Source organism: Arabidopsis lyrata (assembly GCF_000004255.2).
Source record: "Arabidopsis lyrata subsp. lyrata unplaced genomic scaffold ARALYscaffold_2, whole genome shotgun sequence".
Classification (NCBI taxonomy): domain Eukaryota; kingdom Viridiplantae; phylum Streptophyta; class Magnoliopsida; order Brassicales; family Brassicaceae; genus Arabidopsis; species Arabidopsis lyrata.
Window position 1 is genome coordinate 16,122,830 of NW_003302554.1, and position 11,837 is coordinate 16,134,666.

Genomic DNA, 11,837 nt, shown 5'->3' on the forward strand with positions numbered 1-11,837 from the left:
TTATAAAATATATTAATAAAAGGTAAAACAGAAAATTTAATGTTTTTCTTAATTTGTGTGAAAAAAACCTTAAACGACAACTAAAACGAAACGGAGGGAGTATTTCATTGTTATTTTCAATGTTACACCATTGGGAATTTGTGATTATGAAAAAAAAAATCCAACAATTCAAAATTTTGTAGTTAATATAATAAGCTGGCAAATAAAATGTGGGATAAAAAGAAACACAAAAATTAGGAAACCTTGGATAAGTTAATTTCCTTTTTTTTGTAGGAAGATAAGTCGTTAATTCCTTTTCTAATTGTATTTCCTTTTTATGATAGGTTTCGATAGTAGATAATGCAACCAGCTTCACCTATAAATATGTATGGTCGATCACGAGAGCATAATACATTATTACTCATATAGCAAGAACCGGAGGAAGTAAAAAATTAAACTTTTTCTCTTCTTCTTTTTTTCCCTGCGTCTCTCCTTGGTTCCCAAGCAACAATAGTTTAGAGAAGATGAATGCTGAAGAGATGCAGAGTAAGATCACTGGTTATGAACAGAGGATCAATGATTATGAACGTAAGAGGGTTCGTTACGAACGGACGATTGGGCGTCTCCAAGATGACCTTTTAGATAGGGATAACGAGATTCTAAGAGCAAAATTCACCGTGGTGCAGGTACGTATATTAATTAATAAGATTCAAGAAGAAAAAGCTGAATTGAACTTTTCATATATTAATATTTTATAGATAATTAATCGGTTAATGACCTAAAACTTACGACGGCTATATTATTTTTCCTTTCTCTTTTAGGCGTTGCCAGAACTAAACCCTCCAGATCTTGATCCAGTTCTTGACCTACAAAGAGTCCCGGGATACCTAGATATACGGATCTTTGAAAGGGCGTGCCTTGACGCGAGCCTCAGGGATCCAAGTAGTGATTCGGATGATCAAAAGAGGAAAGACGAAGCAGTCTTCGATGCTGGTTCTCTGCGCTCTCTATGGAGAGAAAGAATCTATGGGGGTTGGATGCTTTACATCGTTCAGGAAGGAATCGGCGACATTCAGATGGAGAGGCCAGAAATTTTGGACGTTAAAGAAAAATATGGTCTGGAGCTCTACAATACTATCAAGAAAGCATGGTTCGAGTACCAAGAACGTCGGAGAACAGGGGTCGTTTTCAAGCCGTGGAACTATGATGCTGGAAGGGAGCAAACATTAACAGAGTTACTTGTTCCACTTGCAGGGACGATCGATAATCTGAGAGAATTAAACCCGCCGCAATGAAGGACAATAATAATATTAAAGTGATTCTCTTTCGAGAGACTACGTTTTTTAGCCCTATATTAATTATCAGTGTTACTTTCTAATGCTTCCTTAGAATATAGAATAATATTTATTTGCTGTCAAGGCTCATGTTTTATTTTGGACTGCAATATTTTGTTTAATTTGATTGATTCTACTGGGTTGTGAGATTTTTTTTTTTAATATTCGAGAAGATGAGCGTTGGTTTTGGTTTTCTAAAATAATTCCTAACCCTCTAGTAGTATAAGCGATTTAAATAGATGAACAACAACAACTGAAAAAAAAAAAAAAAAAAAAACAAACAAACAAACAAAAAGATGTTCCTCTGCATGCATTACACTAATACCATTTTCCGTTCCATAGTATAAAATTCCATCAAATTTTTTAGTTTTTTTTTTATTGTTGTTAATAAAAATCAATTTTGATAGTTTCATTTGTTTTTTTTTTTTTTTTGTAAACTACCAAGTTTCATTTTATTTGGATTTGGTGTTACCTTTAGTATTGTTACTTTCTATCAAGATTCAGAAGAGAGTCCCTTAATTATATGAGACTAGATGAATACCCACGCGTAGCGTGAATTTGTTTTAACAAATTATGTTGATTGCTCTTGTTGCCAATTTTTGTTTACTTTTTTTTTTATTTGTTATTGTGTAATTAATAAAATTAAATTCATCTTATGTAGTTACAATTTGTATGATTAGATTTATTTTCATGTATAAATCTTATTATTTATATTTCTAAGATCCTAATATTTTTTAACCATCATGAACATACAACAACAATATAGGATATTTTTTATATAATTACATATAATTATGTTATTTGTGTGATGTGAAACTCGCCTAATTTGATTATAAATACAATTTATAGTTCTGTGTACTCTCCTGATCTAGTACTCCAACCACATCGTACTATACTCATTAGTAGATGCTGGATAGACATAAATTGAACAAGATCTCAAGAGTTTTCATATCGGTTTGGGCTAATTTCACTTCGAGGCAAATCCTGACTTTTCTAGCTTTCCATATACTCCAAGAACGTTTGATGTGGTGCTCGGAAAAGTCTTCAACGGATGTCAAACTTCCAACGGTCCAGCGTTAAAGCTTATGTTGGAGCTTTGAACAAAATGTTGGGTTTCAAAGAACACTCCTCCACTTTAAGTAAAACCCCTTTGGAGACCAACAATGTCCCTGCCTGAAGAAAATCTTACCTGCAAATCTCAGAAATATCAATCACAAATTAGATGCGTAATAGTCTTAAAGATTTCTAATTTTATTACTTTTTAATAAATAGTATCGAATGTACAAGAAGAATATGAGTTTTGGTTTACTGAAATAACTATGACATGAAATAGTCTTTAGTCTCAAACCTGTGATTTGGTTAAACATTTAAACAACTTTACTTTAAATAGTTAGTCATTTGCCCCAACGGGAAAGACCGTTGAGCAATCTTTAACTCCTAAACTAAACTAAGATAAGATTTATTTCTTAATTGTTATACCTTCCAACAAATTAAACAAACCAAAAGACAACAGAAACTTGGCCAGAAAATTTTAAGAGATCTCGTTCATCTCCTTGATTCAATCTCTTTTAAAGAAACTCCAAATTTGATAAAAACTCGTTTGAATACAAAGGTTTTATGTTCCCCAAGATTAAAAAATGTCAGAAGTGCGAACTGGATTTCTAACCATGACGACAATAATCTTGATAAGTATAGGCCTCACAATGATGGGAACAGGTCTATACCAAAAAACAACAGTGTCTTCTTGCATCCGAGAAACCTCAGGCCAGTTCTTGTTACTCGGTCTGATTCTTCTGTTGATTCCTCAGATAGGTCTATACGGAATCTGTTGCCGCTCCAAACGCCTTTTCAATTATTTCTACTACGGCATGATTGTGGTCATTATCATTGTATCTTATTATTCAATCAAATGTTTCGCCTACAACACCACTTTTGGCATCCCTAAGAACCCCGCCAAGGACCACCGCACCGTGCCACAGTTACTCGGCCGGCTGGTCTCTAAGGAGAAGTTCGAGAACGTAGTCTTGTGTATCATTCACAACCATGACTGTAATTACAATGCCAGCAAAAACAGCAATGTTTGGGTAAGTTTTGAATCTTTTTACTATTAATAAAAGACATGTCTATATGAAACTATGCATGCTTATAATCAGGGCCGGCCCAAGGGAAAATGATGCCTAAAGCAAAAAAAAATGTTGGCCCATCATTAAATACAATTAAAAAAAATTTCTATAAAAAGTACACTGAGTAGGTTCGAACTCGGCAGATCTAAGAAGAGACTGAAGGTGATAACCACTCTACCACAATAAATATCTGTAAAATGATGCCCTTAAATCGTTTTATAGATATCTGATGCCTAAAGCCCATGCTTTACGGGCTTTAGCCTTGGGCCGGCCCTGCTTATAATATGTTTATACATATGCAGAAGTATTGCTGTGCACAACCGCCGGGATGTGGGACCATTACGATGTTTGACAAGCCAGGCGAGTGGAGTTGGAAACAACAGTATGAACGGAACCAAGTTCCAGAAGAGTGTTCTTATGAATATTGTTTAGATTGCAGAGGCTGCCAACTAAGCATCTTAAAAGCCATTGTTCATCAATGGAAATATCTCTCAATGTTTGCTTACCCTGCTCTAGTCCTTTCCTGCATCAGTCTTGCCCTGGCTTGGTCTCTCAAGGATACTATCCACGAAACCGAAGATTATCGAGGTTCTTATAGTTGATCTATTATTCAGTCCTCGAATACTTCTTGAAATTACATCATGTGTCAGATTTGTAGATATGACTAATAGATATTGGTGAAAGAGTTTTGAATGAGAGACGGATGTTCATGTCCATACATATGTACTACATATACATGGGCATAAGCCTGCATATACATGTTTATATGTCTACATATATCAATGTGTTCATTTTCATACGCAGTTATAGCATAACTAAAGCAACATTTCTATCACGTAATATTGCTTCAAAGCTCACATCCGAAAACAAGATCGATAGTTTAACCATACGTAAGAACAGAGAATGTATAAGCCAAAAATTGTATGTCTCTGGTCAGTGAACAAGAACAAAAAAACCATTTAGAAGGTAAAACACTTCAGGACACAGATACTCTAGAAAACTCAAAAAAAGGTTATGAAACCTAGAAAACAAGTTCATGTGGCTTCATTCCTTGTTTCAATGAAAACCTTGCGCCTAGGTAAGCCTTCAACTCTGGAACTGCTTCAATGGCTTTGATCAAAGCTGCGTCTACGGCTTTCTGATCATCTTTCTTTCCCTGTGGGATCTCCTTCTTCTCCTGTGCAATATAAAGCGAGATATTATGACAAGCATATGTTTTGATTTGGTAAACAACAATGGAAAGAAATTTTCATCGTCTATTCTTCTGGAACAAACTGTGATATCCAAATTGACAAGAGGGAAGCACAAGATGAATTGCGTTATTTCTATCATATGCGATATAAACTTATACCTCTTTCTCAGCCTCAAAGAACTCTCCCTCTGTCTTCTTCTTTTTCTTCTCAGCAACCTTGCCAAAGTACTTATCATCAAATTTATCGAGGGTGACTCCAGAAATGTCAACCTTAGTGGAAGTGCCAATGACATAGGCCTGGTTAACACGTCTCAAAGGAACACCATTAACCTTGAATGGTCCTAAAGATTAGTTAAAAAAAAAAAAAGAGGAACCATTCAGATGGTAAAAATCAGTGAATGAGCTTTGCTTCAAATGATTTACCGGAGGTAAGGTAATGAGAATAGATAGAAAACAATAACTCACCGGTCACAAGAAGCAAACCAGAGGCAAGCTGCTTAAGGAAGACAACTCTCTTTCCCTTGAATCTACCAGCAAGAATAATCAGCACTGTCCCTGGGGTAATGCTAGCTCTGCAATAAAGATATACGAAGATTGGATTATGTTGGAAACGTATAAACAGATAAATTGAAGACATTAGAGAGTATCAATATTCATAGACTTCTCATTAGCTTAATCACACAAAATCAAACTTCTAACAGGAAAGTAAAAGCAAACCAGACAACTTCACAGAAATTAAGAACATTTTGATAATGTCCACTAACAAATGACGTAACCAAATCAAGGCAAAAGAACACTGTAATCTTCACGAAACCATGCATTTCCACAAATTTCACAAATTCGACATTTTCCCAGCAGATCAAAATTCTAATATGTACAAATCAACCAAACACATAAATGACGATTGCATCGAGCTTGATATCAATCTCCAAGACCAAGAACCAGTGTATCAGCTAAGTAGTACCTGAGCTTGGTAGGTTTTGGCGTGCGCCTGTTGGGGAGAGGTTTCTTAACATCTTCAGCTGGATAGAACTTCGGTGGCTTCTCCGCCGGAGTATCAACCTTGGATTTAGCGTCGTGGCGGGGGAAAACGCCTCCATTTTTGGCCTTGATTGCCCACAAACCTCTCTTATGGTACATCTGGGATCTTGAGTATTTACCAACACCCCTGATCAGATCAGGGTTTCTGTTGACCTTCGGCGTCCTCTGTTTCGCCGGCATCGTTCTCTCTGTCGTAATGAATCAAGGAAAAACTTTCCGGCTGAGAGTGGATAGAGGAGAGAGTTGAGGCGGAGGATTGGTAAATTTGAAGACACAGAAACCCTAATTTGATTTTAGGGCTTCCTTGGGCTCGTGGGCTTTGAAATTATATCGGGCTTCTAATGCGAACCGTAACATACATAACAGGATTTGTTTTTTTTTTCAAACTTGTAAGATTAATTTTTTTTCACTAAGCATAAACTAATTTGACAGAGAAAACAAAATTTGTTCTTTTTCAGTAGTCAGTACGAATAAAATCAAATTTCGTTTGAAACCTACACTAATTTTTGGAACTTACATCTAAAAATGTAAAATTCGTAGTGTTTTGTTGTAGGAATTGTTCAATAAATTTTTAAAAATTGGAAAATGATTTTTAAACTAGTGTGATTCTTTGTAACGTTCGTTTTATTTTATTTTTGTTAATGACTTGGAAGTTTTTTTTTTTATTAGAGGTAATAAACATCACATGATGTGGTAATTACAGTAATTTATCTAAAACTCTGGCTAATCCCCACAATTTGACAGACGCCAAAATCAGATCAAGACTATAAGTCAACGTTTCCTTCACCTCTAAGAGTGCAATGGATCACATATATCTTTATTATTATAGTTTGAGAAGCTTTTGATGAGGCTGATGAGGATTTCTCCGCTTTAGTCACCTTTACATGTCGTTCTTCAACAAACATTGGTCGCCTTAAAAGCTCTTCAAAAGACCAGCGTTCATGTGCACATGCCTCGATATATATATATATACTAGAGACCCCATTCATCTATCAATAAATATTGAATCTTGATCTCCGAAAACCAAAACATCATTAGATCTAATGGCTATGGCTAGTAGTAGTAGCAACTCGTCGTTGTTTCCTACCCAACAACAACCGCAACAGCAATTAGGAGGCAATGAGTTCCAACCTACGGCTACCAACGTCAATCTAATTGCAGCACCAAACGCTCCAAACCATTACTCTTCCGGTTCCATTGGACCCTTCTTTGCAGTCATCTCTGTTCTCGTCGTTCTTGCAGTCCTCTCCTGCTTCTTGGGTCGCATATGTGCACGGCGCCGCCAGAGAACTGTTTTAGTGGCTGAAGTCAATCCATTGGAGATGATAAAGAGTGGTGGGTTTTTAGGATGGCTGAGACGAAAATGGAGACGGTTTTTGGCCGGCGATGTTGAGGCCGGAGCTAAAGTTGCCGATTGTGCCAGCAAAGAAACACCTAAAGATAATGATCAAACTCGCCTTGAAGCACCTCCAGCTTGATCTAGGTGCGTGTGTGAGAGACTAGTAATAAGAGTATCAACATTCGAAGTAGAATGTAAGCTACCTATTAGCATCATTGCAATGTTTTATTCAGTTCTTCAAAACCCATTTCATAATCTCATCACTTCGATTCACCATGTCTTAACCATAAATAGAATCTTATGAATTGTTCTCCATTGCTTGAGATCTCACACATTCAAAAACAAGATTGATAAATTATCCATATGTAAAACAGAAATCCAGATAGTTGAGCCAAAATTTATGTCTCTGGTCAGTGGACGAGAACAGAACCAACAATTTAGAGTGTAAAAACTTCAGGAGACAGATACTCTAGAAACCTCAGAAAAAGGTAACGAAACCTAGAAAACAAGCTCATGGGGCTTCATTCCTTGTTTCAATGAAAACCTTGCTCCGAGGTAAGTCTTCAACTCTGGAACTGCTTCAATGGCTTTGATCAAAGCTGCGTCCACGGCTTTCTGGTCATCTTTCTTTCCTTGTGGAATCTCCTTTTTCTCCTGTGGAATCAAAAAGGTATATGGTGATCAAGAATAGCTTTTGATTGGGAAGTGTACAAACAAGATGGAATTTGATGAGTGTTTGAGATACCTCTTTCTCAGCTTCGAAGAACTCTCCTTCAGTCTTCTTCTTTTTCTTCTCAGCAACCTTGCCAAAGTACTTATCATCAAAATTATCGAGGGTGACTCCAGAGATGTCAACCTTTGTGGAAGTACCAATCACATAGGCCTGGTTAACACGTCTCAAAGGAACACCATTGATCTTGAATGGTCCTGAAGGTCAATAACAAAACAAGAAAATGTCAACTTCATACAGATTACACAAAGCAAGTTAAGTGAATGTGTGTTCTTCATTTGGGATGTAGAATGTGACCAATGAAGAGAGTAGATTAGCATAAAACTCACCAGTCACAAGAAGCAAACCAGAGGGAAGCTGCTTAAGAAAAACAACTCTCTTTCCCTTGAACCTACCAGCAAGAATAATCAACACAGTTCCTGAGGTGATGCTGGATCTGCAATATAACAGAGCAAATTCAGGACAATGTAACAGAAAATTACAAGCAAATGAGACAACTTTTCCACAGAGATCAAGAACGTTTAAGAAGGCAAGATAACTTCACAAATAAAATTGAACCGACCAAAATTCTTTCAAAAATCACAGTAATTAACGACTTAAACCATACTAAACTAGTCAATTTTTCCGGAAGATTCAAAGTATTAAATGCATACGAAGCATCACTCAAGAAACATAGACAATGAGACAGTGTTCAGCTGAGTACCTGAGCTTGGTTGGTTTTGGCGTGCGCCTGTTGGGGAGAGGTTTCTTCACGTCTTCAGCTGGATAGAACTTCGGTGGTTTCTCTGCTGGAGCATCAACCTTGGATTTAGCATCGTGGCGGGGGAAAACGCCTCCATTTTTGGCCTTGATTGCCCACAAACCTCTTTTATGGTACATCTGCGATCTTGAGTATTTACCAACTCCCCTGATCAGATCAGGGTTCCTGTTGACCTTAGGTGTCCTCTCTTTCGCCGGCATGGTTTCCTTCGTCGTTCTATCGCAATCCCTGGAAGAAAAATTAAGGAGATTTTCCGGCCGAGAATGGATGAGGGAGTGTAGAAGAAGAGGATAGGTCGCACTTTGAAGACACAGAAACCCTAAGTAAATGTAGGGCATGCGTGGGCTCGTGGGCTTTAGAGTCAAATCGGCCTTTTATTGTGGACCGAGACACAGTAGATTTCTTTTTTTTTTTGGGGGCAAATAGAAATAGTAGAATTTGTTTATTCAACTCTTTAATATCCAGTTAAGGCCCAAGCGATGGACTATGATGCTCTGGCCTTAAGACAAGAAATTTCTAATCACGCTTATAATTTCTCAATGGATAATATGGTTCCACTAACCACCATCACCATGGCTGCAATCTTTTCCATGTGGTTGATTTGCGAAACAGTTGAAGCTGTTTGTTAAGTTAAACATATCTTGCATACCACCAAAAAAAAAACGTTGCCAACAAACGTGAGCGCATTCATAGAGTTTGTGACTCGATCAAACCACAATTGGTGACTACAACCTTAGAATAAGGCCGATTAAAACCTCGCTCAGCTACCACAGCTCTCTTATCTCCGATCACTTTAGCCACCCTGTTCACACCACCACAACCACAATCACAACCCTTGATCTCAAAGAACACAATTCAAATCCAACGGTCAACATTATTCAAAAAACAAAATTTACCTGAAATAAGGAGATGAAGTGTTATCCCTCACTGTCTTCACTGCTCTCATCTTCTCCACAACTCCCATTCCTTCCAAAACCTTCCCAATCACCAAAACCGAATCCTCCAGCTCCGGCGAATCCACCGCACTTATAACAAACTCCGTGCCGTTCGGTCCTACGGCTATAACCTCTTCCTCCACCACAAGCTTCCCGTTCCTCGCCACAAGCTTCGTCTTCGGCGGCGGTTTCGACGGATCTCTCACCACGATTCCAACACTTCCCGCCTTATTTACATTACATATCTCTCCTCTTTTCCCTCTCTCCCATTCTTCAATTAGGTTTTGAAGACTCCCAACCGCGGCGGTTGCACGCTCGGCGTCGACACCGTACGATCTAATTCCGCCGTGCTGGACATAGCCTTGCATGATCTTCACAAAGTCTTTTCGCCGGTAACTGATTCCGGCTTTCCCGCTTACAATGCTGCTGAATCTAGCTGTTCCCGCCGGTACATCGTCTCCGTATAATCCGATTACGATCCTTCCGATTGGTTCTCCGTCGATCGATACGTCGATGAACGCTTTCTTAGTCGGAATCTGGGGAAATTGGAAAAAAAAGAAAACGAATTAAGAATTATCGAATAATGAGTAATTGAAATTAAAAATCCAATTACCAAAATTTGTCTTACTCTGTTTTCGCAATTTGTGGGATTAGGATTATCAATCGTATCTGCTTGAGCATTAGAGAAGTCGAGCAATGGCGTTAGAGTTGTTTGAGTAGTGAGGAGTAGAAGCAACGAGGATTTACTTAGATTCCGTCGCGATAATTTGCAGTTTCGTTCCAAGGACGGAGAGGCTCCTCCGGCGATTCTATGGATGTGCTGCGGTGGCTCTACAGGCGACGGTAGAAATTTTGCGGATGAGGACAAAAGTTTTGCATTGGGTGGTAGCATCATTTTGTCTACCTGATGAATATGAATCTGTGTCTCATTGGTGGAGGAAGATAGATAATTACTAGATTTCGTGGATAAGGAATCGAAAGTTAGCCGTATATATATATATGAACATCACCCATTTCATGTCACACAAACGTAACCAATCGTATTTATCATATATTATTCTTAGAAAACCCAAAGTAAAGCCCAAGCCTAAGCCCAAATATATAATCCTCCTGATCAACCAAGTAGAGAGAGAGTCACTAGTTCACCATGGCGGTTTAGTTGGAAGACATGGACTTGTCAATTGTCAAAGAGTTTGGTAGATTTGGCCCATTGTGAAGTCGTCACTTGCATCTATTGCTTTTGTAATTTTCCCAAAAACAAATTTCAAGTCGTTTTGGTTGTATCATTTTTTTTGACAAATAAGCTTTAGTATTTGCTTTTTACTACTAATCTCGCACGCAAAATATGCCCCAGAAAAGGAAAAAAAAAAACTTTAATCTTTTTTTTTTTTTTTTTTTTTAACACATACCTTTTCATTTAATAAGAACAGAGGTTACAACAGGAGCTTTAATCTAGTCAATTAGCTATGTTAAGACTTAAAAACAAACCAATAACTGTGAAACAAAAAAGAGAGAATAAGAACATGTCCAATGGTTTAAAATCTATACTCGTTATGGAGAATTGGAGATGCTCTAAGTTTAAGCAAGCTTTAAGAGGAGTCCGATCTAATTATCTTTTCAATTAGTCTCCGATAAACAAATCAAGGTGTGGATGGAATCGTTGAAGCACAGTTTGTTTGTTTATTATGTATGATGTTAGTAATGAAAATTTGAGTTGGAGACCAAAAATAATTTACGTGAAATATATACACAAATACCTTAATTCAATCATGCTCGGAATAAGTATATATACAGAGCGTTGCTCTTCCAACAGAGTCTATTTATCTAAATATCTTCAGTTCACTAAGCAAATAATGATTTCCTAAAGCGAATAATGATTTCTTAGTCAAAATTTAAAAAAAAAAAAACCGTGGAAAAGTATAGAGTAGAATTTAGAAAAGTTGTGATTATTTTCTTTCCATTTTGTGGGAATTTGATTCAGTTAAATGATGTCCAGGTCCAGTGTTTGAGCGACCAAGTTGTAGTTTATATTTATTGTCATCAAATTCAAACGACCGTAATATTTGTGATTACTACAATTTACCACTTTCCTCGAATTTTCAGTTTTCGTATAACAGGACCATGCCCGCCAACAATTTGTTTAGAATTTTCTTATTATTATTTGCTTTTGTCGTGAAATGCGTTTTAGTTTTTCTTTTGCGTCTTAATTGTTAATAATGTTTTAAATTCACAATCTTGTCTTCTTCCTTAGAAAAGTCTCGCACTCCATCTTTTACAGTTGATTTTATTCCGACAAAAAATACGTTACACGTACTCTTTTTCGTTTCGGATTATCTATTTTTGTATGGATTTCCGCTTCACGAGGTCTTTTTTTTTTTTTCCACAACTCGTGAGACGTGAGTTA

The 11,837-nt window shown here is 37.2% G+C and overlaps 6 protein-coding genes across 6 annotated transcripts; 3 read left to right on the forward strand and 3 right to left on the reverse strand.

The window, feature by feature from the left end:
* Window positions 1-176: 176 nt before the first annotated feature.
* On the forward strand, window positions 177-1,448 carry LOC9323585. Its single transcript, XM_002887475.2, has 2 exons — window positions 177-665; window positions 801-1,448. The coding sequence occupies exons 1-2, from the start codon at window positions 504-506 to the stop codon at window positions 1,272-1,274; spliced, it is 636 nt and encodes a 211-aa protein (XP_002887521.1). The 5' UTR covers window positions 177-503; the 3' UTR covers window positions 1,275-1,448.
* On the forward strand, window positions 1,445-4,355 carry LOC9323586 (tetraspanin-17). Its single transcript, XM_002887476.2, has 2 exons — window positions 1,445-3,397; window positions 3,739-4,355. The coding sequence occupies exons 1-2, from the start codon at window positions 2,951-2,953 to the stop codon at window positions 4,036-4,038; spliced, it is 747 nt and encodes a 248-aa protein (XP_002887522.1). The 5' UTR covers window positions 1,445-2,950; the 3' UTR covers window positions 4,039-4,355.
* LOC9323587 (60S ribosomal protein L6-3) lies at window positions 4,279-5,970 on the reverse strand. Its single transcript, XM_002888915.2, has 4 exons — window positions 5,593-5,970; window positions 5,094-5,200; window positions 4,788-4,969; window positions 4,279-4,613 (listed from the first exon to the last, which is right to left on the reverse strand). Exons 1-4 carry the CDS (start codon window positions 5,847-5,849, stop codon window positions 4,458-4,460), a joined length of 702 nt encoding a protein of 233 aa, XP_002888961.1. The 5' UTR covers window positions 5,850-5,970; the 3' UTR covers window positions 4,279-4,457.
* Window positions 5,971-6,357: 387 nt separating this feature from the next.
* On the forward strand, window positions 6,358-7,321 carry LOC9325025. Its single transcript, XM_002887477.2, has one exon. The coding sequence runs from the start codon at window positions 6,713-6,715 to the stop codon at window positions 7,145-7,147; it is 435 nt and encodes a 144-aa protein (XP_002887523.1). The 5' UTR covers window positions 6,358-6,712; the 3' UTR covers window positions 7,148-7,321.
* Window positions 7,322-7,335: 14 nt separating this feature from the next.
* LOC9323588 (60S ribosomal protein L6-3) lies at window positions 7,336-8,844 on the reverse strand. The gene is made up of 4 exons (XM_021034221.1): window positions 8,442-8,844; window positions 8,068-8,174; window positions 7,754-7,935; window positions 7,336-7,662 (listed from the first exon to the last, which is right to left on the reverse strand). Exons 1-4 carry the CDS (start codon window positions 8,834-8,836, stop codon window positions 7,507-7,509), a joined length of 840 nt encoding a protein of 279 aa, XP_020889880.1. The 5' UTR covers window positions 8,837-8,844; the 3' UTR covers window positions 7,336-7,506.
* An 83-nt stretch (window positions 8,845-8,927) lies between these two features.
* Window positions 8,928-10,460, reverse strand: LOC9325026 (peptidyl-prolyl cis-trans isomerase CYP26-2, chloroplastic). The gene is made up of 3 exons (XM_021034220.1): window positions 10,062-10,460; window positions 9,395-9,969; window positions 8,928-9,300 (listed from the first exon to the last, which is right to left on the reverse strand). The coding sequence occupies exons 1-3, from the start codon at window positions 10,326-10,328 to the stop codon at window positions 9,186-9,188; spliced, it is 957 nt and encodes a 318-aa protein (XP_020889879.1). The 5' UTR covers window positions 10,329-10,460; the 3' UTR covers window positions 8,928-9,185.
* Window positions 10,461-11,837: the final 1,377 nt, after the last annotated feature.

Excerpts from the sequence above, each read along its gene's own strand:
- LOC9323585 (XM_002887475.2), top strand. The coding sequence starts at position 504 with ATGAATGCTGAAGAGATGCAGAGTAAGATCACTGGTTATGAACAGAGG. Across the intron at positions 666-800 it reads CAAAATTCACCGTGGTGCAG|GCGTTGCCAGAACTAAACCC; the intron begins GTACGTATATTA and ends TTTCTCTTTTAG.
- LOC9323586 (XM_002887476.2), top strand. The coding sequence starts at position 2,951 with ATGTCAGAAGTGCGAACTGGATTTCTAACCATGACGACAATAATCTTG. Across the intron at positions 3,398-3,738 it reads GCAAAAACAGCAATGTTTGG|AAGTATTGCTGTGCACAACC; the intron begins GTAAGTTTTGAA and ends ATACATATGCAG.
- LOC9323587 (XM_002888915.2), bottom strand. The coding sequence starts at position 5,849 with ATGCCGGCGAAACAGAGGACGCCGAAGGTCAACAGAAACCCTGATCTG. Across the intron at positions 5,201-5,592 it reads CCAAAACCTACCAAGCTCAG|AGCTAGCATTACCCCAGGGA; the intron begins GTACTACTTAGC and ends TCTTTATTGCAG. Across the intron at positions 4,970-5,093 it reads TGGTTTGCTTCTTGTGACCG|GACCATTCAAGGTTAATGGT; the intron begins GTGAGTTATTGT and ends ACTAATCTTTAG.
- LOC9325025 (XM_002887477.2), top strand. The coding sequence starts at position 6,713 with ATGGCTATGGCTAGTAGTAGTAGCAACTCGTCGTTGTTTCCTACCCAA.
- LOC9323588 (XM_021034221.1), bottom strand. The coding sequence starts at position 8,836 with ATGCCCTACATTTACTTAGGGTTTCTGTGTCTTCAAAGTGCGACCTAT. Across the intron at positions 7,936-8,067 it reads TGGTTTGCTTCTTGTGACTG|GACCATTCAAGATCAATGGT; the intron begins GTGAGTTTTATG and ends ATTGACCTTCAG. Across the intron at positions 7,663-7,753 it reads TCTTCGAAGCTGAGAAAGAG|GAGAAAAAGGAGATTCCACA; the intron begins GTATCTCAAACA and ends TTGATTCCACAG.
- LOC9325026 (XM_021034220.1), bottom strand. The coding sequence starts at position 10,328 with ATGATGCTACCACCCAATGCAAAACTTTTGTCCTCATCCGCAAAATTT. Across the intron at positions 9,970-10,061 it reads CCACAAATTGCGAAAACAGA|ATTCCGACTAAGAAAGCGTT; the intron begins GTAAGACAAATT and ends CAATTTCCCCAG. Across the intron at positions 9,301-9,394 it reads ACTTCATCTCCTTATTTCAG|GGTGGCTAAAGTGATCGGAG; the intron begins GTAAATTTTGTT and ends TGGTGTGAACAG.